The following is a 25,190-nucleotide window of genomic DNA, read 5'->3' as shown; positions in this document are numbered from 1 at the left end:
AATAGATGAACGCATTTTTCAGACCACGACGACTGCTAACTAGTAGCTTCCTGTACAACAACAACAACAACAATAGGCATTTTAAGGCCATTTTCCCTGCTAGAGCGGGGGTTAGCCTTGCGGTCCCCATGACAATCTTCTCCATTTTGCCCTATTTTCTGCATCTCTCCTTGTTAACCCCCTTGCCCGCATTTCTTCTTCCACCATCTTTAGCCAAGTCTTTCTCGGTCTTCCCCGTCCTCTACTTCCTTCTACATTCATTTCCATCACTCTTCTCAACCGGTCACTTGCATCCTTCCTCAACACATGACCAAACCATCTCAACCTGTTTCTCTTCACAGCATCAATCACAGGCTCTATTCCCATCATCTTTCGCAATTCATCATTTGTCTTCCAACGATACTCCACACATCAACCGAACCATTCGCATTTCCACCCTTTCCAGCCTTCGTTGCTGCTCTACGTTCATTACCCATGTTCATACCCACATCTTCCTGTGCATGTTAAAAAAAAACTTTGTGATGCTTAACTTATCGTGATAAATTAGAACCATTCTTGCAGCACTCACAGTGCACTATTATTCATGGCTGTTGCATTTACAAAATTGATATTTCTGGCAATTTATTGGGGGAGACAAGGCAATTCTTGTGGTTCATTCATGCATACCAGGCCCACCGGGCCTAAGGCCTACTCGATTCATCATAAAAAATAAAGTTTTTACATTAAGTGTCGGAGTTTGAGTGTCTTGGGGTTCTCAGTGCAACCATTGTGTATGATTGATGACAAAATAGTTGTTTTCAATCAAGAAAAACTGATGCATTTTCGATTGGGCAAGAACTGCTTAAACTGACACAAACAGGTTTTCTGTTTATACGATGCTTGTTAAAAGGGACGCGTTTCCAACAGTGATCTCAATTCTCTGACATCAGGCGTCCAGGATTCGTTTTACAATCAGTCTGGACTTAATCTCCGAGATAGTTTCTCACCGCAAGCTCTGCCTGTCAACTGTCAATTGCTTGTTATTTCAAAGTCCATGAGAAAGATGGACAACAAGCATTGCTCTACAATGTGACCACTCTTCCAGACTACAATTCCCTTCTTCCGCACTCCCACCTCCTTGAAATCCCCTGTTTTCTTTCCTGAAAGCCCCTGCAGTGTCCATCTTGTTTATCCCGTGTACCCCGCCACAGCCCTCTCTCTTCCACAGATCTCCTGATGTTCCTGTTCTCTACTGTTATTGTGCTTCCTTTTCTCTCCCACTCTTGTCTCCCGCTCCCTTTAGTACATGTTCTATATGTTAGCTCTCATACGAGCCTCCACTGAGTATGCAAAAAAAGATTGGACAGGTAATCAGGAAAGTCTGCTATCGACCAAAGTTCTGGTAATATTTCCCCGTTATCATCCTTGCCTTGTTCGATATACTCACCACATAGATACTTAACTCAACTCAAAATAGCTAAGGGCATAATTGGCATCTCAGTAGACGTAAGTTTTACCGACCAGATTATCTCGACTAATTTCAGTGAATAGTAGGACTTTTTGGCATCAACCTGACAGCGGTCATCACGTGAACGTTTCTGTTCTGACCTAATTGTGTAGCAAAAGTGACCTGGACAAGTTATAAGTGCAGGCAAAAGTTTGCATGCGTAAGTGACATGCAAGTGAAGTAGAGTAGATCGACATGGAGGAATTGAAGAAGCACATGGATTAATCGATATCGGGTTTATGCTGAGGGTGCTGCATTAACTTGTTCAAAATTTGGAGCTTGTTTCTGATTGAGCTGTTCATGCTGCATTAAAGCTTTTAATATTGCACTTTACTGTGGATACTTGACAGAAGACCTTGCACAAGCAACAAACAATATAGTGTCTGGGGAAATTACCTAAGTGATAACGCAAAGTTGTACTTGTTTTCTTTCCTTCTGTCGTACTTGTGTGCTTCCCTCTCTTTCCCCATCTTGTCTCCCGCTCCCTTTATTGTATGTTTTTTGTGTCTGTTTTTTTTTTTGTGATTGATGTTAGCTCTTACACGAGCCTCGATCTTGTATCCAAAAAAAAAAAATTGCTTTAAACATGCCATTGTGCAAGATGATAAAATTCATCTCCGTGATGGAAGTTGCCACAGTTCAGGTTGTGAGCGTTGTCAAATTTTAATTGATGAACTTTTTTTTTTTCTTTTTTTTTTTTTTTTTGCAACTGTCACAATGCAGGACTCTGAGAGTATGGAATTACCTTTGAGATGTACAGTCTGGATTTTATTCCCGACCCGACTGCGATTTATCAGATTGGTGCTTTGCAGGCTAGGCATTGCATCACACATTGCACCGTCCCTCACATCTGTCCCATCTGTTCACTTTATTTGATGGATGTTAAAGGCCCCACGGTGACTTTCGCAAAGAATCACCAGCACTTTGTACAAGTTAAAAATTCCCACCAAAACCACCTTCCGTCTCATGTGCCTGGCCAGCCGGTTCATGAATGACTTGGGTCAATCTTCCCCCTCGGCTGAACCCACAACGATGATGGGATTAATTGAGCTCATGGAAGAAGTAGAGTGTCATTATGCAGCATTTATCTGTTTAGTTAGGCTCGTTGATGTCATTGCAGTTGATTTATCAAGGAAAATTCCAGAAAAACAGGGTCTAAGAGGGTGCACGGCTGGTCAAAGTGGATCCAGGCTTGACCCCCCCTTCCACCACCCTCCTACCCCACAAAAAAAGAGTACTGTATTTGCTCTCTTCTCTGAAACTACACACACAATTTCGATGAAACTTGACCACAACCTTCATCACCAATGATGCACTGAAGTTTGGTCATGGCATTAAAAAAAAAAAATCAAGGTCTACAGGAACTACGGGGGGGGGGGGGGGGGGGGTCAAAGTGCGTCCAGGTTTGCTCCCAAAAACCTTATGTCCTTTATTCTCCGAAACTTCACACGATTTCGATGAAGCTTGACCACAACCTTCATCACCCGTGATGCTAAAACGAATAGTCCTATTTTTACCAAACTTTGTAGAACTTTTGAGGACCAAGGAGGCCTCATGATGCCTTGCAATTCCCATTAAAAAATTGCATATTAAGTAGGTCAATTGAAAGGTCAAAGGTCATTACGATTGCGGTGTCACTACTTTTGACTTCTTCTCAAAAAGTATTGACCCAGTTTAGATGTTACTAGGTAGGAGTCATCTTTGGGTGGTGTTTGCACAAGTTTGTTGAAACCATCGGCTAATTTACATATTTTGTAGTTGACATGGTCATGAAGAGGGGGTTGGGTGGTATGTGTGACGTCACAAGGATGAAGTCACACACAGCTTTGGTATTGGAAACTCACAGAATGGTATTGGGAACCCGTGCAGCATTGCTTTCCCTCAAGGAGATGATTAACCTGAAGACCTTGTCTGTCCATATATCTCTCATCTCTGCCTGAAATTTAAAAGATTGTAGAAAAACATCCGTCAGGAAGCAGAACTCTGACCGCATAACCAGCACCATAAATAGGCCTCGCCAACTCATTGGATGAACGACGCCAGACACTTACCAATCGTACAGACAAACCCGCACTGGGATGGAAAGATTACAACATTATACATATAGAAGGAATCCAGGCCTAGGGTGCTCCACCACAGTTAAAGGTAAAGATATTGGCCAGCATGTCCATTACATTTAATGGTTCCGTTCAAGAAATATGAATCTGTCGCCGATCTGATGTCTGTTAAGCCGATCAGCGGAATGTTTCGTGCTGTTTGTAACCAATTGCAGTGGCAGCTGTTAGTCTCAGGCCTATGCACAATTAATTCTGAGTTGTATGCTCAAATGGCATAAAAAACAAGTCGTGTATTTCCCATTTCACGCACGTGTGGTTTTTCTTACCCGCAATTACCTCATAGAATGTGACCTGGAGGACAAAACTATCATTCCCGATTCCCGTCGCTGTGGGCAAGAACAGCCACAACAATTTTCTTTTATCTCAAATACGATTCAATTTATGCCAACCATAAAGGCTTTTTATAGATACCGTGTCTTTCTCACTTAGAGCTTGATATTCATTACCGTAAAATGGGGGTGAATAGGGACAGCAAGGTGAATAGGGACACAAACTGAAAAAAAGTTCGGAAACTTTTTTCGCTGAAAATTGATAACCATACTGATTTGTTGATGTTTGGGTTGAAAGTGTTCTCTTGTTTTTTTTAAAAAAGCAACTTATAGTCCCTATTAACTCCATATATGGGTTAAATAGGAATAAATGGGATTTTTATGGCTGTCCCTATTCACCCCGTTTTACGGGTGAATAGGGACAATCACTAATACAAAAAAATAATAATTTATCAATTGCATTTATCAAGCAATAATATCAAATTTATTGCATTTGAGTCTGTTTGTTTGTTTGTCTGTTTGTTTGTCTGTCTGTTTGTTTGTTTGTCTGTTTGTCTGTCTGTTTGTTTGTTTGTCTGTTTGTCCGCACAAAATAAATATGCTTTTCTCTACAAACATTGTTCCGATTGATAGGAAATTTTCACCATAGGCGCACCATTTCCTGTATAATTTTCTAATGATAATTATGACGTCATAGGTCACGTGGTACGGGCGCCGAAAAACTTTGCACCTCTATATCTCCGAAAGCGCTGCATAGAAAAAATTGAGACATTGTAAAGAACTCTCCATGGGGAATAACATATGTTAATGATGATGTCATAGGTCCCTCCATTATGACATCATAATTCGACAAGTATAAAACTTCATCCGATCAAAATGAAATATCTAGAGCGTTAACAGGGGATAAATTGGTGGAGAAAAATAATAATAATGATGTCATCGGTCACGTGGTTCAGCCGCCATATTTTTACCCTCTCCTCTGCATTTGGGTCCGTTTGTTTATTTGTCTGTCTGTGTTTGTCAGCACAGAACGTGAGTATGCCTTTCTCTATAACCGTTGGTCCGATTGCCAATAATTTTTCATCACAGGAGCACCTCCACCTGTAGAATTTTTTAAATGATAATTAAACGTGGTACTGGCCCCATCTTGGAAAAACATTTCACCTCGATATCTCCGAAACTGCTCCATGGAAAAAATGAAATATGGCTCATTGTCAAGTACTCCTCATAGGGAACAACATATATTCATGATGATGTCATCGTTGTTTTCATTATGACGTCATAATTAGACAAGTAGAACACTTGATCCGATCAGTTTGAAATTTCTTGTGCATGAGCTACACAAAAATTGTATCGGAGAATTAAATTAATGATGTAATCGGTCATGTAATTCACTAGCCATTTTGGATTAAACATAAATCCATGTCATCAATAAACCACACAAACACAGGAGCTATTAAATACCACACAAACTACAAACACATCCTGTGTTTGCACAGGGTCTGCAATCTCTGATTGCTCTTGCTTGTTTATTTTATGTTTTGTCTTTCCACCAATGCAAATGAAAGCAAACAGGGTTGTTTAACGTTCGGATGAATGTAGAGCCAAAAAACATTGAGGTTTGAGGTATACCTATACCATGTTGGTCGTCTGGAGATGTTAAGGGTGGTTTTCTATGGATATAATGAATGAAATGGTTTATTTTCATGTCTTAATTGTCAGCATTTGGGGGTGGGCTGGCAGGATAGCTTAGAAGTACGCACACTTACTTCTGAGCTTGTTTAGCCTGGGTTCTAATCCTGACCCAACTATAAACTGCCATCCTGGTATTTCGCATGGAGGGCGATGCATCAATGTGTGTGTTGACCCTCTCAAAAACATTAAACTAGAGGACCCATATGCCTGCATTGGGTGTTGGTGGACATTATATGTCCCACTGTGCGTTTTGGAAAGAGCAAAAAGAGTTGGCGCCGGTAAACTGGCTATATTCGAAATTCCTGCCACTTGCAGTCGAGTCAGGCCTGGCCAGACTTTGGCCAAAATCGTTCACTGGCTGACTTCTCAAGAAGGTGGGAATAATTGTAGCCGTTGAAAAAAAGAAGAAGAAAGTAGTAATAACAGTACTTTCTTGCTTTTATCAAACTTCCACTACCATATGTTGTACCATTTATTTATATATTTGTTTTGCGTCTTATCATTGGCTCTGTCCGGATGCTGAACTTATACGCACAATATAAAATGACTGGTGGTTCAACTCTTTCTATGTGTATTTCACGACCTTTATCGCAGGTGGTGCAATTAGACCCGTGCCGTGGAGGTGCGGGACACTGGAACAGTCTCTTCCGCTTCAAACACCTTGCAACAGACAGCTATCTCGCTGCCGAGGTGTGGATGAATGGTTGATATATCAGTTGAGCCACACTTTTTGAAACGTGTTTCGAAACCGCATCAGAAGGGTTTGCTAATTTCGTGCCATTGACCACAAATACGGTCATTACAAGAGACGTTGTATTTCCCCGGTTTGGTCATATGAACATGCATCCATTAGACCAGACTGCTGCAGTTGTGGCCCAGTTTTGAAATAAAACAATATGGTGGCATCCTACCAAACCTGATGTAGTGTCACTTTGACTTTAACAAGGAGACAACACGGTCATGTTCACCTGGAATGATGACCGTGTGTTCAGTCATGGAAACATGCTCCAGGTCTTGCTCTTTAAATTGTTTGCAGTCATTAAACACTTGTCTTAATAAATGCTTGTGTTTTGTGATCTTTGAACATCTTGAAGGTCATTGAACAGGCCGTGGAGGTCTCAGGAGGTCCATCACAGCAGGTGTGTTGGCAATACTTCACCATCCTCTTTTGCTTTCAAATTCCTTCTTTTAATAATCACCTGACAATCTCTGAATTTCTAATAACTGACTGTTCTCTCACACATTATTTGAAAACCCTTCCAATTTGTCCTCCAAATTTCCCTTCATTTGAATGACTGACCTCAGGCCAATCATGACGTCACAAATGCAGCCGATGCTTCTCAAGATCATTATGCGAGTGGACAACAACAAGTGAGCTCAGCCCTGGTTTGTACGCCTCAAGGTGGAGAACTTGCAACCATATTTGAGCTGGACCCTACAACTCTGCAGCGAGCCGATTCACTTGTACCGAGGTGAGCAGTGACGCACAAGTATGGCGGGATTTTAGCACGCATTGGTCACAGCAAGAAATGTGAGATTCCAGCCTCCAAGTGGTCTTCATCCCGGCCTTGAACCTGTCCTCATCATTGGAGTCCTGGATGAAGACCACTCGATGGGAAGCCAAAATAGTTGCTAATTCCAGCAAAGAACTAGCAGTCTGAATCGGTGGCTCAAGACAAAACTAGAGGAGCACTCGGTAGAGAGCACACCTCCACCAGGCTGAACAGTTTATGTTTTGTATCCACTGCTGGATCTGGATTCGGACCTGAACCAAAATCGAATCGGCTTGTTATTGTCATCTAACCAACTCGTCCACCAAGTTTAGTCATAACTCGTCCATAACATTTTTAAATATCATGATACATATCGCTTTTCACCCGATTTCTCAATGGTGAAGAATCATTTAAAATTGAATAATTATAGTATCCGAATCCATATTCAGATTTTCACCAAAATCGAATCGATTCTTCCTTGTCAGACACCCAACCGGTCCACCAGGTTTCGTCCGAATCCGTCCACGACTTTTTGAGATATCCTGCTATGTATCGTTTTTGGCCCGATCTCCCAATGGTGAAGAAACACTTAAAAATTCTAGTAGCCGGATCCGAATCCTGATCCTCACCAAAATCTAATCATTTCGTCCTTGTCACATACGCTACATCTCTGACAAATTTCGTCCGAATCCGTCCGCAACTTTTTGAGATATTTTGTTCACAAACAAACAGGCAAACAAACAGACAGGGGTGAAAGCATAACCTCCATCCACCTTTGGTGACGCAGGTAAATAAACATGAGAATTAAATTGATAAAGTTATTCGTCATGAAAGATCACAAAGTGATCACGCCAGATCCACTTTTTTTGAAATTCCAACTTCTTTCCTGGAAGTCCTTGCAGTGTGCATATGTGTTTTATACCTCTCCCACCTCCCCCCAAGCCCTCTCCCTCCCACAGTTCTCTCGATGTCCCTGCTCTCAAATGTTGTGTTTGTGTCCTTCCCCCTCTCTCCCCATCTTGTTTACCGCTCCCCTTATTATATGTTTTATGTATCGGTTTGACTTTTTGTGTGATTAATGTTAGCACTTTCATGAGCCTCGATCTTGTACACGAAAAAAAAAAAAGTGCCGAAGTTTCGGGCCTTGCCTGGTGAAGGGCAAGTGCTGAAGCGCCAGCACTTTGTGATGTTTTACGGCAGATAACCAACCATTTTATTCTAGCGCTAGACAGTTCTACGAGTTGGTGGTGCCTTCTATTGTGATCGAACATGAATTTTCCCAACTACAACTAGTCTTTTGTGAAATTGTAAATATGCAGAAATGTTCGCATATTCAGCTGATCATCTGTTTCTTAAAAAACATTCTGTACTGTGCCGTTAACACAGCTGTCAGCCTCCAGCAATCAAAATGAGCGAGATTGCCCAAAATTGAACAACAACCATTTTACTAAGGTTTTATTCTTTTCTTGACTGTTCCCTTAAATGTGTGAGAAAATGTTTGCGGCTGAGTGTGAAAATGAGAAAGTGTGGCAGTTGACAGATTTGAGTAAAGTTTTATTTTTGTTGTATATAAAGTCGAGGCATGTGGAACCAACAGGGAAATTGAGGGACAAAATAGAGAGGGACTTGGACAAATAAGGAATGTGGGGGACGAATGAGGGATAGGGGAGGATGCATGGGGTCAACAAGATGGCTACAGAAGGAAATTCTCAGGAAGGAAGAAATGAAAATTTTGAAGGAGGTGGGTTGGGGAGAGGAGTGTTTGATTGGCAGGGGTAAAAAAGCTCATGGCCATGGCCATGGTTTTGGATGAGGGTGATGGTGGTGGACAGCTGTCTTGAAGACCTTGAGGGAAGAATGAGATTGAAGAGAATGTGGAAGTTGATTGAAGTTGAAGACCTTGAGGGAAGAATGAGATTGAAGAGAATGTGGAAGTTGATTCCACAGGTGGGAAAAAAGTACAACGAATGAGTGGAAGTGAGAGAGATTCTGGATTTTTGGAGTTTTACCAGAAGGGGGTTGATGTTGGACCATGTACGCCCTTAAGAAACTTGAGGGGGACAAAGCATGGAAAGAGTAGAGGGTACAAGACCAGAAAGGAGGCGGTAGAAGGCAGAGAGACCACCAACCTGTCTGCGATGGGAAAGTGGTAGGCCTATCGACTCAACTTTGTCATGGGGGATTCCAATGATCTTTCAGGCCTTGGTTTCCATGACATCAAGCTGACCAAGATGTGAGGCAGGGGAGCCAGCCCAGAGGGGAGAGCAGTACTCCATCAAGCTGCGGATGAAGGCTTTGTAAGTGGATCGGTATTCAGGTGTGCCAAGGAAGGACTTTGTATGACCCAGTCGGTGGCTGGCTTTGAAGGTCAACTTAGAAATGTAGTTTGCCCAAGAAAGACCATGGCTTATAGTGCGACCCAAATGTTGGAGGGGCAACATACTCCAGAGACAGACTTAACAAGGCAACACCAGGATTTAGAGGATGGAAATGTGTTTGAAAGTTCATTCTTGAGGTTGGCCAGATGATGTTTTCTGGCGCTCCTGAGAGTGGGCACACACTTGTGGACTTTTTGGAATGATCTGAGATTGCCTTCAGTAGGGCTTGCTTTCTAGGAATAGATGGCAAGTTGTTTCAGAGCATTTGCCTCACCACAGGATTCAGTGTACCATGGGCAGGAAGAAGGATAGGATAATTGAAGATGAGATGGGATGAATCTGTTAATAAGAGAGAGCAGGTTTCCATGGAAGAATTCCCAGGCTGAGTTAACATCATGTGTAGTAGATATGGGAGACCTGTCCCGAAGTGTGATGGCTGCTTGCAGTCTCTGCCAATCTGCCTGAGTGAACTGCCAGACTCGCCGGCGTTGAGGTCGCCGGAGAATAGCTGGAGAGATGTTGACTGACGTGCACATGCTATTATGCTTGCGAGAGTCAACATCTCAATTAGCACTCATGCTAACTCAAGTTGAAGGAGCGCTTGTCAGTGAGACAAGGTGGTGAACTCGTGGACTGATATAAATGAGGGGACGGTGATGGAGGTTAACCTGTTGAACTGCTATTACCTGTACCAGCACTTCTGATGAGATTATTTACATTGCTTCTTGAAAGTCCACTTGTTATGATTTCTCAATCGCAAAGTGTGCCATCCCTTGGCAGGACATTACACCGGGTGTCCCATCTGATAGAATTGCTAAACTGGTTGTTAAGGATCCCACTGTTCCTTTCTCGAAAATTACGCCGGTTCTAACCGGCATCCTGAACAAATAGTGAGTTCCTGCCACGTATGGTCAAAATCAGACCAGGCAAGCCGGTTATTGAAAGACTTGGGCCAAAACATCCCCAATGGCTGACCACAGAAAGATGGTATTGTGGTCATTAAAGTAGTATAAAGTTCCAATTTCTCCTTTGTGGTGGGGTGTGGGAGGAACTACGGTATCAAAATATCTGCTACATTTACATACATACTATATAGATGTAGGGCTGGCAAGATGGCCGCCGCACAATCGTCTTTAAGCTGTCTAGCCTGCGATAGAATCCCGACCCAGTTATAAACGGTCGACCCAGTGTTTCTCTGGCAGGGTGATTCATCAATGTGTGGACGTCCCTTTGATGGACGTTAAACTGGGCATCTTATCTGCCGACATTAGTTGTGGAGGCTAAATATCTTACGTTGTCCTTGGCAAAGAGTAGGAGGGCTATCGCTGGGGCACCCTGAACAAAATTACAAACTCCTGCCCTAACTACTGCTGGAGAGACAATGGCAAACCACCCAGGATAACCCTTGCCAAGTAACTCCTTCTGCAACACCAATGCTCTGTAACAGAGTATGGTATATCAGAATCAGCACATCGATGGTCTCTGATCTGAACTTGTCTTTTCTTTTTTTCATTCTTTCTTACTTTCTTATGATGGACTCCCACAAAATTGTAATCATTCGAATCCTAAACGTGGACTTTGCACAATGCAAACCTCCACAACTGTGTACCTGCTCCTCTGTTCTTAATGTAAACCCAGCCGTCTGTCTTTGAGATATTTAAACACATCATTATTGCCAATAATTACAAACTAATGTGTTTTATGTGCAGTCACAGTGACTTGAAGTTTACTCAATCACAATGAGACATATAATTTCCATTTCAGTAAACTTCCTCATCAATACAATACAATGTGGATTGAAATTGCGGCTTGATGAGGCCGCCGCTATGATTGTATTCTTATTCTCCGCTGCCACACACAGGAATGCAAACACGTGTGCTGAAAATGGAAGGACGGTTTTCACCATTTCCCATCAAATGTGATGTTTATCTGACAGCTGTGAGGATATAATTAGGGTTAGGATGATCTTTAATTATGGTCACCATATTTGAATTTCAAAGAAAAGGACACAGAGGACAAAAATAAAGATTGGGGGAGGGGGTGTATTTGTATCGGTATCTACCAACTCATGTTGTATTAATGTGATATATATATATATATACACACACACACACACACATTACCGGTCGAAAGTTTAAGAACACCTCAATTTTTCCAGGTTTTATTGAAATTTACGCAGTTTAATGTCCAGTGAATAACCTGAAATGGTACAAAGGTAAGCAGTAAAATGCTCGAGGTTTAAAAAAAAGTTTAGGTTCGCAAAAGCGGGAAAATAATGTAAAGTGCACAGTTATATTGTAAAACCAAAAAAAAGGGCCTTCTTCAGGGAACAAGTAATGGGTTAACAACTTACAGCTGTTCTGCAGCAATGTAAGTAAATTAAGCCTTGAAAGTTGATGCAAACAATTCCTACAGGTGTCCCAGCCTGTGCTGATTACTTGATTACAAACCCCCCTGTCTCTATAAAAGCAGTATTGGAAGAGACTGTTATTACACCCTCTGAAGCATTATTTGGACAATATTGCACTGCAGGAAGTAGTATATTGGAAACTGGAGGAAACTCTGACAGGAAGAGGTCTGACAGACTCAAAGCCACAACAGAATCAGAAGACAAGTTTCTGAGAGTCAACAGCTCGCGTGATAGGTGGCTCACAGGACAACAGCTTCAAGCACAGCTTAACACTGGTTGAAGTAAGCAAGTCTCGGTTTCAACTGTGAAGAGAAGACTTCGAGCTGCAGGTTTGACAGGTCGAGTGGCAGTAAGAAAGCCATTGCTAAGATGGCCAAATAAGAAAAAGAGGGTTGCCTAGGCCATGAAGCACCACCAGTGGACGACTGAAGACTGGAAGAAGGCCTTACGGACCGATGAATCAAAATTTGAAATCTTTGGTTCATCATGCAGGGTTTTTGTACGCCGTCGAGTAGGTGAAAGGATGGTTCCTCAGTGTGTGACACCAACTGTCAAACATGGAGGAGGAAGCGTGATGGCCTGGGGCTCTTTTGCTGGATCGAGAGTCGGCGACTTGCACAGCGTGACTGGCACCCTGAACCTAAAGGGCTACCACAGCATTTTGCAGCGCCATGCAATAACCTCTGGTATATGCCTAGTTGGTCAGGGGTTCATCCTACAGCAAGATAATGACCCTAAACACTCCTCCAGGCTATGTCAAAACTACCTTCGAGGAAAAGAACAAGATGGTAGACTTCAAATCATGGAATGGCCAGCACAGTCTCCAGACTTAAACCTCATCGAGCTGGTTTGGGCTGAACTGGACAGAAGGGTGAAGGCAAAGCAACCTGCAAGTGCAGAAGTCTCGCGAGATCACGGCGAGGTCACGTCTTTTCGAAGCTGCTCCATGCGCTCACGCTTTCGAAGCTAAGTGATATTTCTCAATCGTGTTTTTGTCGAGACTGTATCTATCTTTCGGTGTATGTACCTATAGCGTATCTTTTGGAAAATTTTCGGTGCTAATTTTTCGTACATGTATACACAATCGTCGGTTAATGGTATCGAGTATTCTGCGGCCTAGTACTCGTAGGCTTGGACTACCATACCGTCTCCGACCTTGTGGTTTGTTTTTCTCTCAGCGATTCGTCGAATGCGCTGAAATTATTTTCGTTCACTGTTTCGTCCCAGTCGTTCACCCCGTACCTCCTTGTTTAATATCTGTACTCACAAAAAAAAAAAAAAAAAACCCCCCAAAAAAAATATTTCCTTCCCAGGTCTTATTCGTTTATTTGTTCTTTTTGTTCATTCGTTCTTCGTTCGCGATCACGCGGTTAGAAATGTATAATCTCTCCCCTGAACAACTATTTTCTCTCATATATTATAACACCCTTTTCTTCTTTTCCTACAAAAGGATGCTTTCGTCTTGCTCACCAAATCTATTCATTCCAAAAAATATATATAATACCATCTCTTACAGTTCCTCCTTTCTACATTCCCTAAACTATCCAGAACTCCATCCCTCCTCCAGTGTCCTCAAACGTATTTTTGACTCGAAGGTCTCAAACTCATTTTGCAAAAAATGTTCGTTTCCCATGAATCGTACACTTTTCAAAATCCAATCTCACCCCTCCCCTCCAAATCCTCCCCATCACCCATCCCTTTCAAATCTCCCCCCTTGCCCCTTCCCTCCCCTCCCTCCTAAACTCCCCCCACACCCCTCCCCTCCGAGACTCTCCCTCGCTCCTCCCCTCCTAGACTCCCCTCTCACCCCTCCTCCTCAAAGCATCCTCCCTGCTTCTTCCTCCTTCCAACTTTCACCTTCATCTCCCCAAATCTTCTGCCTTGCTCTTCCCCCTCCTCAAATAACACGTCACTGTGCCTCACCCAATCTCCATCAAACCTTTTGTCCGCCCCATTCTTCCCTTTCTCCAAGCTATTCTGAAATCTCTGACACACCTTCAACAGCTCTCCCTACCTCTTCCTCCTCTTCCACATCTTACCCTACCCCTCTCCCCCCCTGTTCTGGACCCGATGCTCCCCCTTCCTCTTCATTAACGGTATGGACCTCAAATATCCGGGGCCTTCGCTCAAACTTGACTGACCTCTCCATACAGGTTGCTTCTGACAAACCAGATGTGATCTGCTTAACAGAAACTTTCCTCCTTCATGATGTCTCTGATGCCTTGGTATCTCTCCCAGGTTACTCCCTCCTCCGGTATGATAGACCTGAGCCTCGTCCTGGAGGTGGGGTTGCTATCTTTATAAAAAACTCTCTTCCTCACTCGCCCTCCACTGCCCTCTCTCCACCTCACCCCCAGGAATACCTTTGGCTACGGCTTCCCCTTCGCTCCCACCTTTTGTTCATACTAGGGCATGCCCGTACTATATATATGCCCGTACTATATATCTATCTAAAATTATATCCCCCCCCTCTATTTACATGAAATGGTTTGGTTCATTCGCAACGCCAAAGCGAACGGCGAACGGCTTGCGAGTACAGTGACAACCCCCCCCCTCTATTTACATGAATGGTTTGGTCCATTCGCAACGACCACAGAACCCCCCCCCTCTATTTACATGCAATGGTTTGGTCCAAAGCGAACGGCTTCCGGAGTTTGGTAAAGCAATCGCCATCGCGTGCACAAACGCGTGGTTGCCCGTTCCTTGCCAAAAAAAAAAAAAAACGCTACCCGTACGCTCTACCCCGCCCGTACGCCCGTAAACAAAAAATACAACGCTCTTCGCTTCCGCCCTTCGCTCTGACTGAATTGGGAGAAATAATGCGCATAAGAAATCGAATTACGTACCGTAATGGCGGTCAGCTCGTAACGCGCTCAGCTCCGCTCGTCTCACATCGGCCACGCCTACGCAACAAAGCGTTCTGTGATTGGCTGCCGGAAAGCGTGCTGCCGGACAGTCTTCACTGTCCGGAAGTTCGCAAATCGCAGTTAGGATGAATCGTTTTAATTTAATCGCAGTTTGAATTCGTTTTAAAACATAGTTTAACGGCAACATAGTTTTCCAACGTGAAATAAATGAATACGCTGTCAAATGTGCCGTCCGAGGCAGAGTCTGATCGCCACGTTCGGCACACGTGATAGCTCGCTGCTCTCTGATTGGTTGAATCGTTGTTTGGACATAGCTCGGTAGGTACTTGTCCGATTAATGTCAAACCTTGAAAAGGCACATCCTCGGGTCCCCAGCAATATACCTGGCAAGTTTCAAGTATATCGGACCCGTGGTTGTCGAGAAACAGCGGTCACAGACACACAGACACACAGACACACAGACACACAGACAGACACACAGAGATTGCTGGAATTATAGATAGATGTGTGTTGTACCGTCCACCAATCAGCGATGACTCCATCTACATCTCACTGTCTGATAATATGGACCAACTTCTATCTACCCATCCCAACTCTCTCTTCCTCATATGTGGTGATTTCAATTGTCACCATGCCAGTTGGCTGGGTGTGGGTACCTCTCTCACCAGCCATGGCTCTTCAGCAAAGGACTTCTGCGACTCACTGGGACTGACACAATCTGTCAATTTCCCGACCCGGATCTCAGTCAATGGAGCATCTTCTCTTCTGGATTTGGTTATGACAAACTTCCCTGAAAATGTCTGCTGCTCTTCTTCTGCTCCAATCGGCTCATCTGATCATGTGCTTGTCAAAGTGGACATCTCTCTGACCATTCTCAGAGAGCCTCCTCAGCGTCGACGAGTCTGGCATTTCACTCAGGCCAACTGGCACGGTCTTCAAGCAGCCATCAATCATCTGGACTGGTCTCCCATCTCTACCGCCTCTGACATCAACTCATCCTGGGAATTCTTTCAAAGTAAATTGCTCTCTCTCATGCACAGATTTATACCATCTCGTCTTCAGTTGTCATACCCATCCTCCCGTCCATGGTACACGGAATCTTGTGGTGAGGCTGTTGCCCTGAAACAACTTGCTTTCGTCTCCTGGAAAGCAAATCCAACGGAAGGAAATCTCATTTCCTTTCACAAAGCCCGAAACAAGTGTGTGTCCACCCTCAGGAGAGCCAGGAAACAATATCTCACCATTCTCAAGACCGAACTCTCTTATCTGTCTCCCTCTTCCAAATCCTGGTGGCGTCTGGTCAAATCTGTTTCTGGTGTTTGTTCCCCCTCCATCCCCTCCCTCACCTCAAACGGCTTAACGGCTGACTCCGCACATGAAAAAGCTGAATGCCTCAACTCTGTGTTTGCCTCTAAATCTTGTGTCCCAAACCCATCCCTCTCTGTACCCACCGTACCCAGTCGTACCCAGCTGCTCCTGGACTCTGTGTCCTTTCCTCCTGACAAGGTGGAAAAGTTTCTGGCAACCCTCGACTCTGATTCTGCAACTGGTCCTGACGGCATCAGCCCACGGGTCCTAAAATCATGTTCTTCTGCTCTTTCACTCCCTCTTTCTGTTCTCTTCACCCTCTCTTTTGCTCAAGGTCATCTGCCATCTGCTTGGAAATCAGCCAACATCACCGCTTTGCACAAAAAAGGTGCAAAAACAGATCCCAGCAACTACAGACCAATCAGCCTTCTCCCAATTATCAGCAAAGTCATGGAATCCATCATTGCTTCAGATATTAAATCTTTCCTCTTCTCCAATGGCTTGATCTCTGATCATCAATTTGGTTTCAGACCTGGTCACTCTACTCTGGACATGCTGCTTCTGCTTTCTCAACAATGGATGGAGGTCCTCAACGCCAAACAGGAAATTAGAGCTGTCTCCCTTGACATTTCACGTGCCTTCGATACGGTCTGGCACCCTGCTCTGCTCTCCAAACTCTCCTCCTTTGGTATCCATGGAAATCTCCACGCATGGCTGGCGGACTTCCTCTCTGGTCGTAGTCAACGTGTGGCCCTGAATGGGTTTCTCTCATCTCCTCTTCCTGTTCAGGCTGGAGTTCCCCAAGGTAGTGTTCTGGGCCCTGTGCTTTTTCTGGTCTTCATCAATGATCTCTCTGACTCTCTTGAAAATCCTCTCTATCTCTTTGCTGACGACTCTACTCTCTGTCGCTCCATTCCTCATCCCTCAGATCGGCAGTCTGCAACCTCCTCACTCTCTGCAGACCTGGACAAAATCACAGACTGGTCAAACAAGTGGAACATGTCTTTCAATCCTGACAAATCTCACACTCTTACAATGTCTCTCCGAAAGGACCGACTGGACAACCCTCCCATCTACTTTCTCAACAATCCTCTCCAAGAAGTTCTGTCGCTCAAGCTTTTGGGTCTCACTATCTGCCATGATCTTTCTTGGGAAAACCACATTTCCAAGCTGGCCTCCAAAGCCAGTCGCCGACTGGGCATCCTCCGTCGTGCGAAGTCCTTCCTTGGCACACCTGAGCTCCTCACCACATACAAGGCTTTCATCCGCAGCTCAATGGAATTCTGTTCCCCCCTCTGGGCTGGTGCTCCTGCCTCACACCTTGCTCGGCTTCACGCTGTTGAGGCCAAAGCTTTCAGAATCATTGGAATCTCCTGCGATGTAGTCAACGCCGAGGGCCTTTCACTCACTCACCGCAGGCAGGTTGGTGGTCTTTCTGTCTTCTACCGACTCCTCTCCGGCCTTGCTCCCCCAGCTCTCTCTGTGCTCTGTCCCCCCAATATTCCTTCAGGTCGCACAAGATCTGCCTGCAACCCTCTTCTGGTTAAACTGCCAAAGTCTAGGCTCTCTGCTCACCTTCACTCTTTCATTCCCCTTTTCTCCCGCCTCTGGAACAAACTCCCCCACTCCCTTCAATCCCACTCCTCCCTCCAGGTCTTTAAAACAGGTGTTCACCACCATCTCTTATCTTCCCCCATCGAAAACCTTGATCTTTTCTACCCCCGGTAATTCACCCCAGAGTCCTTGCAGTGTTCATATGTTTTAATCCTCTCCCACCTCCCCCCAAGTCCTCCCGATGTCCCTGCTCTCAAATGTTGTGTTTGTGTCCTTCCCCCTCTCTTTTGTGTCCTTCCCCCTCTCTCCCCATCTTGTCTACCGCTCCCCTTGTTTTTTGTGTTTTGTGTGTCGGTTTGTCTTTTTGTGTGATTAATGTTAGCTCTTTCACGAGCCTCGATCTTGTATACAAAAAAAAAAAAAAAACACATTTGTGGGAACCTCTGCAACAGTGTTGGGAAGAACTTCCCGAACAATATTTCATTTCCATTGTAGAAAGAATGCCACGAGTGTGTTCGGCGGTTATATCTGCAAAAGGTGGCTACTTTGCTGAGTCAAAAATTTAAATTAAATTTTGTTAAACAAAATGATTCTATGATTTCCTTTTTATCTCCAATTGTTTATTTGTTCTATGCTTAATTACAGAGTACATTGAGACATTAAACTGCGTAAATGTCAACAAAAACTGGAAAAATTGAGGTGTTCTAAAACTTTTGACCAGTAGTGTATGTCTCTCTCTCTCTCTCTCTCTCTCTCTCTCTCTCTCTCTCTCTCTCTCTCTCTCTCTCTCTCTCTCTCTATATATATATATATATATATATATATATATATATATATATATATATATATATATATAGACACACACACACACACACACACACACACACAGACTTGGCATTTAATATGGAATATTTTTTTTGTGGGGGTGAACTTACTTTTCAAGATGTCTTAGAACCAAAAGTTCATTGAAATTATGTTGAAATTATTCTAGATTTTGTTAATGTGACCTTTAAAAGAAACAAAAACCACATTTGACATTTCGAAACAAATAAATTGATCCTTGAAAGTGATGTAAACTGATAACGAACTCAATTCATGGACAGTACTGTGTTAAACTTCTGTACGTTTTCCAGAAGTATCTTTTTATTTTGCGCATTAGCCAATTTTTTTTTAACAAAAACAAAAGTTAAATTACGACTGGGATTACGGACAGTAAAATTACAGTTCAGTACTTCGTGTAACCCCCACAAGCATTCAGGAGAGCACGTACACGTTGAGGCATGCTGTTCACGAGATTTGCCAAGGTTTGGACAGGAATCGCTTGCCATGCAGTGCCAATAGCCTGCTGCAATTCACGCACAGAGGTCGGCTGCTGGTCCAAGTGGTCGATTTGACGCGTTTATTCTGCCCACAAGTTCTCTATCGGATTCATATCCGGGGACATGGCAGGCCACTCCATATGCTCTACACCATGGTCAGCAAGAAAGTGTTGGATCATGCGAGCACGATGAGGCTGTGCATTGTCATCTTGTAAGACAAAGTTTCCTCGAAAGGCTGCATGAGCAAATGGAAACAATGTTTCTTCCAGAATGGCCCTGTACTTGAACTGGTTCAGGTTTCCATTCAGAACAACCAGGTCAGTTATGCCCCCTGCATGAAAAGCAGCCCAAACGGTCACCCCACCACCTCCAGCTTGGACTCTTGGCACTATACAATCTTTGTTGTAGGCTTCATGCACTTGTCTGCACACTCGGACGTGGCCATCTTGACGATAGACCAGAAATCTAGACTCGTCACTGAAGATCACGTGATTCCAGTGTCCTGGCTGCCATTGACGGTGCTCTCTGGCCCACTGCAATCGGCGCTGGCGGTGTTGTCTGGTCAGACGTGGCTTTCTCAGGGGATGCCTGGCACGATAGCCTGCTTGAACCAGTCGTTGGTTGACTAGCCTTCTGGATACAGGCACATTTGTCAGTTGCTGCCACTCAGCCCTAAGCCAATTAGCTGACTTGGTACGGCCATTGCAGACTAACCGGTGCAGCTGGTGATCATCCCTCCTTGTGGTTCTGCGGGGACGTCCTGGCCTCGGTATTGGAGTAGGGACACCCCTCTGAGCATTTCGTTTCAGGATCTTTGACACCTGACCTTGAGTGATGCCATACTGCCGAGCAATAGCACGCTGTTTCATGCCGTAATTTCGTAAAGCCACCACTCCATGACAAACAGCATTGTCGAGTTGACGGACCATCTCCAGAGGAAGCGGCAATAACTTTTGGAGACGTGCAGCAGTTGTTTTCCACTAATACAGAACGCAACAACCCTTGTATACCCGACTGTGAAGCCAATAATCAAATGCACCTGTCCGTACATTTTGCCACGCCACCTGTGATATAATCCTGTTGTTGACTTCTTGCTGCGACAGACAATCAGTGACATCGTTCTTTTAACAAATAAATCACCAAAGTGTAAAAGAAACTCAACAGATTGATATACTGAGTTAAGAAAGTAAACCCAAGTCAAGAAAAAAAATATATTCCATATTAAATGCCAAGTCTGTATATATATATATATATATATATATATATATATATATATATATATATATATATATATATATATATATATATCTGTCAGTTGATTGTTTGTTTGCCATTTGTATTACAGTGTACAAGAAGGTAGAAATAAATGAATGACATGTTTATCTAACCATTTATTCGGGGGAAAATTATTACGGAAGTGTATCAAGCTGTTTTACTTGCAATTTTCAAAGCGCCCTCCCTCGTTGCCGTTTTCGGACGACCGGACTTCTTTGCAGTGGCTACCGACCCTGTTGCTTTAAATTTCTCGACAATCAATCGTATGTTTCTTCCCTGGGGTGGGTTAATATCGAATTCCTGTGCCAAACGGCGTGCCGCCATCGTTGGTTGTTCATTACATTTGTAGTAATGTTTCACGGCCGCAATGCGTTGATTCATTGAAAGGTAATTCATGGTTCAATTTGGTGCAAATTCAGTAACTTTCCAAACTCTCAGCAATAACCTGCAAAACAAAAACAAAAATAAATAAATTAAGAAAATTAATAATCTGCAAGACAATTATTAACAACATGACATCTCAGAAAGAATCTGACAGCCGAAAAAACAGAAATCGGGCGCGGGCGCTACTTTTGATTCACCCTGTGTGTGTATATATATATATATATATATATATATATATATATATATATATATATATATATACATATATATATATATATATATATACATATACATACACTAGCGAGGTACCCATGCGTATGCACAGGTGGGAGGCCAAGAGCAAACAAACGATGTGGAAACAGCGAATGCTAAATCATGAACCAATAAATGATTTGATTTAAATTACTTCAACAATTCTCAAGTATCACATTTTTACCTGACATAACCTCTGACCTTTGACCTCTTGATGCCAAAATCGAATCGGTTCATCTTTGCATCATAATATATAGATTGGAAAGTTTAGTCAAAATCCCATCACTCACAAGTTAGCACGGTAACAGAATTTTTACCTAACGGGACCTTTGACCTCTTACCTCTTGACCCCAAAATCTAAACAGTTCATCCTTGCATCATTATACATACTTGTGCCAAGTTTGACTTGGATCCCTTCAACCGTTCTTAAGTTATCGCTGTCGTGAAAACGTATCACGGATGCATGGACAGACGCATGCACGGACAGCCGGAAAGACAACGCAAAAAACATAATGCCTCCGGGGACTTCATAAGCAGAGGCATAGAAACATGTGTCTCATCTATATTCGATATATTCTTCTTCTTTATTTTTGCTGAATAATATACCCACATTGTTTGTACTTTTGTTTTGATATTTTTCCCCACTCTGATATGACTGCATACTGATGGTACCCTTAGGAGTTCGTACGTGCGTCTTCGTCATCTATGTTCCAACACATGGGTCTGCAGCACCAGCAACGTGATTGACTTGCAGGAGGAGAAACCCGTTATGCTCAGGGTAAGAACTTTATTTTCTTTATAAGGTCTGGCCTGTGGAAGTGCTGAATTATGTGGGATATAAAGGGGGAGGGAGGGCGTTATAAAATATTGTTTGTTGGAATTGAAAGCGACTTTAAAGGATGATGTGCTTCCTCTTTATTTCCCGAAGGGCAGAGTGAAATTAGACTGCCCCAGGGATGTGATTCCACATCATCTTATTCATCATCCTGGACACCCTCTCACTTTTCTTTGTCAATTCCTACATCTTCACCTCTCTGTTTTAATTTTTTTTTTGGACCTTGTTTTGTCATGTTTGGCCTTTTATCCTGGCAGTCATACTTGTAAATTCCTTTGAGGCATTTTTTTTGTTGACCAAATGTCTGCTTCAGGCAAAGTCTTCAATCAATCACCTCTTCAATCGAATTGAAGAGGTGAATAACTTTCCCTCAGAATCCCACTAACAACCTTCGTACCACTTTTCACTTACTGGTATCAATCTAACTCTTTACACATTCAAATGTCATCGATAATTTTGCTAATACATTCTACTTAATCCTACCTTTTATCGAGGCCTAAAATTCTGAGACACCTTCACCCAACCTTACTTTGCAGATAGGAACCAGCTCTCGGAAGGAGGACAAGGAGGCATTTGCTGTGGTGCCAGTATCTCCTGCCGAGGTTCGAGACCTGGACTTTGCGAACGATGCCAGCAAAGTCCTGGGGACAATAGCTGGCAAATTGGAGCGATCTACCATAACTCAGAATGAACGCAGGTCTTGCCAAATGCCTCGCAGCACACTCTCAAATTCATCATCGGCATTGCGCATAGTCCAATGCCTTCAACTTCCTTACAAACCTTACCATGCTCACACATCCCATGCTCAATCCTCACTTGCACAACCCTCTCAAAGATCGTTCTTATATTTTGCCCTTCTTACGCTCTTCCTTCGACCCTGTCCCTTGGCATAAATATCACCGATTCACTTTACCTGCGATTTGAAACTCTTGACTTTGATCTTCTCAAAGACCAAGAATCCTAGCATTACCAGGCTCTCCTTCATTCTTCCCAACTCCAGGTTTGTGACCAAGCTCCTGGAAGATCTAGTCTACTTTGTGACAGACGTTCTCTGCTCTGGCCAAGATGTCCTTGACATTGTTGTGACCAAGCCCAATCGGGAACGCCAAAAACTTATGAGAGAGCAGAACATCCTGAAGCAGGTGTGTTTCACTTTGCTAAAACTTCGCCAAGCATCTCTTTTGGGCCTTTCTCAAAATGTAAAGTTTAACCCCATTCCAAGAAACGTTTTGTTCAAATTATTGCCAATACTTGTATTTTCAGCCATTGTTCGGAAAAACAATTGATTGTTTAAAAACATTAAATGTCAAGCTTACAAATTTTGTGTGTGGAATTTCGCATTTTGTCTCTTTTATATTTTCAGGATTCTGATCAAGTATGCAACACCTGTTCACTATATGCACTTAAACTTCTTGAAAATCACCTTAAAGTTATACAATTGTTGAGCTGTGCTGTATATGATCTAACTTTACAGCCATTACCCTTCGTACATTGTTGCATATTTAATGAGAACGACACTCGGTATTGTGCATATCTCCACCAGGCTGAACAGTTTACATTTTGTATCCCACTGATAGGCCGGATCTGGATTCAGATATAAACCAAAATCGAATCGGCTTGTTCTTGTCACCTGACCAACTCATCCACCAAGTTTTGCCATAATCCGTCCACAGTGTTGTCATAATCCATATCTCAAAGTGTCCACAACCTTTTGAGACATCGTGCTATATATCGTTTTTGGCCCCATCTTTCAATGGTGAAGAATCATTTTGGAAATTCTAATATCCGGATCTGGTACTTCACCAAAATCGAATCAATTTGTCCTTGTCACATACCCAATCTGTCCACCAAGTTTTGTCCGAATCTGCCCATAACTTTTTGAGATATCCTGCTCACAAACAAACAGAGGTGAATACCACCTTTGGTGGTGGAGGTAATACAACTTTTCTTCTACTTTGGTTGTTAGCCTCATGTTTGCTGATCAGGAAGTATTGTTTATCCTGAAATTTAGGTAATTATTTATTTGGCTAAAGAGTCATTAGGCCGTCCATAGATTCTCCACCTCCACTTCTTTATTCCACTTTTCTCCCATTGGTGGAACCATCTTCCTACGTCAGTTAAACCCCACTATTCCCTCCAGGGTTTCAGACAAGTGGTGAACCATCATCTCATGGCATTCCCCATCCCTAGCTGGGATCTTCTTCACCCATATTAACCCAACTTTAAGGTTACCGTGTTTCCACCCTTTCTCTCTCTCTGTCTCTCTGTCTCTCTGTCTCTCTCTCTCTCTGTCTCTGTCTCTGTCTCTGTCTCTCTGTCTCTGTCTCTCTCTCTGTCTCTTCTTTTAATTTAGTATAAAATAAAGTTCCAACTCAAAAAGCAAAGCACTTAAACTGATTTACTAATTTTATTATTTAAATAAAAGCAAGTAAATGTAATGACAAAAATGCACAGTATTTTAATACAAGTTCCCTACAATGAAGTTCAACACAGGAGGAGGCCATTATGCCCATCAAGGCTGAGCAAGGTTGCCAACCTTTGGTTGTCCGTCCATGCTCTACCATTTTATGATGTTGAGCATCAAACAAGGAAGCAGCATCTACAATTTTAAAAGTCTATGGTATAACTTGGCTGGGGTCAGGTGCGAATCACCGACCTCCCAGACTCAGAGTGGAAGCTCTATCCATTACACCATCAAGTCTGGTCTTTTACCACACTTACACAAATTCTGAGCAATAAAAGATTCTTCTCGAGCTCAAACTCTTTGGACCTTTCACTGCAGTTTTGTTTCAAATTTTATCTTAGAGCCACCCTATTCCTTTAACCCATCATGTCTAGATCTTCAAACTACTCCAAGCACCATTTGTCGACAGTGGTGATGGGCCGATGCTTCGCATGGAGGAGCTTGCAGACCAACGCCATGCTCCTTTTCGACACATATGTCGTCTTTGCTATCGTGTGTTACGTCACTCACAGCAAGACTACCGCAAAAATCAAGTGAGTCTTCCAAGTTCTTTGCATTGACACAGACACTGATCTTGAAGGAGACATTACGTATTTCCATAGCTATTCCGTCGTTTTCCCCTGTATGAGTGTGGAAAAATTATCGGATTTAAAAAAATCCAACTTCCATTTAACAACACACATTTCAAGTAATAGGTTGTCGACAGCAACCGCCCAGGGCAGTACTACCGTTCTGATTTAGGAGCGTTAAAGTGGTGCCCGGAACCATCTTGCACTCTCAGTGTCAGGATTTCTGGTCTTACCTACTGTCTTCCTCAAACTAGAGCTACCGGGCTAGCTTTAATCTCTCTTTCTCGCAAACAAACATCATACACTTTTCATCATACACTTTTTTTCTCTTTTATTTAAGGCCTGGCCTCGATGAGGACTATACAGTCTGTGCCTGGAGCCTCCAACATAAAAAAGAAAAATTAAAAAAATTAAAGAACTTTTGTGGGTAATGATGTCATCAATGGCTAAAACTGTAAATGGAAGTATTCGTGCAGTTGGAACGATTGTAATGTCATGCATGTTTAAAAGATATT

General features: G+C 43.1%; 1 protein-coding gene across 4 annotated transcripts in view; it reads left to right on the top strand.

Annotated features, from left to right (window-relative positions):
- Nucleotides 1-25,190, top strand: part of LOC137425950 (inositol 1,4,5-trisphosphate-gated calcium channel ITPR1-like) — a 465,322-nt gene that overhangs the window by 107,385 nt on the left and 332,747 nt on the right. For all 4 annotated transcript variants that reach the window (XM_078776380.1, XM_078776381.1, XM_078776379.1 and 1 more), the window contains 7 exons: nt 6,162-6,257; nt 6,662-6,706; nt 6,873-7,039; nt 21,486-21,585; nt 22,179-22,339; nt 22,643-22,784; nt 24,481-24,639. In XM_078776380.1, the coding sequence (XP_078632506.1) occupies nt 6,162-6,257; nt 6,662-6,706; nt 6,873-7,039; nt 21,486-21,585; nt 22,179-22,339; nt 22,643-22,784; nt 24,481-24,639 (870 nt within the window). The remainder of the gene's footprint in view (nt 1-6,161; nt 6,258-6,661; nt 6,707-6,872; nt 7,040-21,485; nt 21,586-22,178; nt 22,340-22,642; nt 22,785-24,480; nt 24,640-25,190) is intronic.

This window comes from Myxine glutinosa, chromosome 4 (assembly GCF_964187855.1).
Source record: "Myxine glutinosa chromosome 4, kmMyxGlut1.1, whole genome shotgun sequence".
In the NCBI taxonomy this organism is placed as follows: Eukaryota; Metazoa; Chordata; class Myxini; order Myxiniformes; family Myxinidae; genus Myxine; species Myxine glutinosa.
Note: the sequence above shows the minus strand (reverse complement) of the source record. Positions and strands in the feature narration are given on the sequence as shown.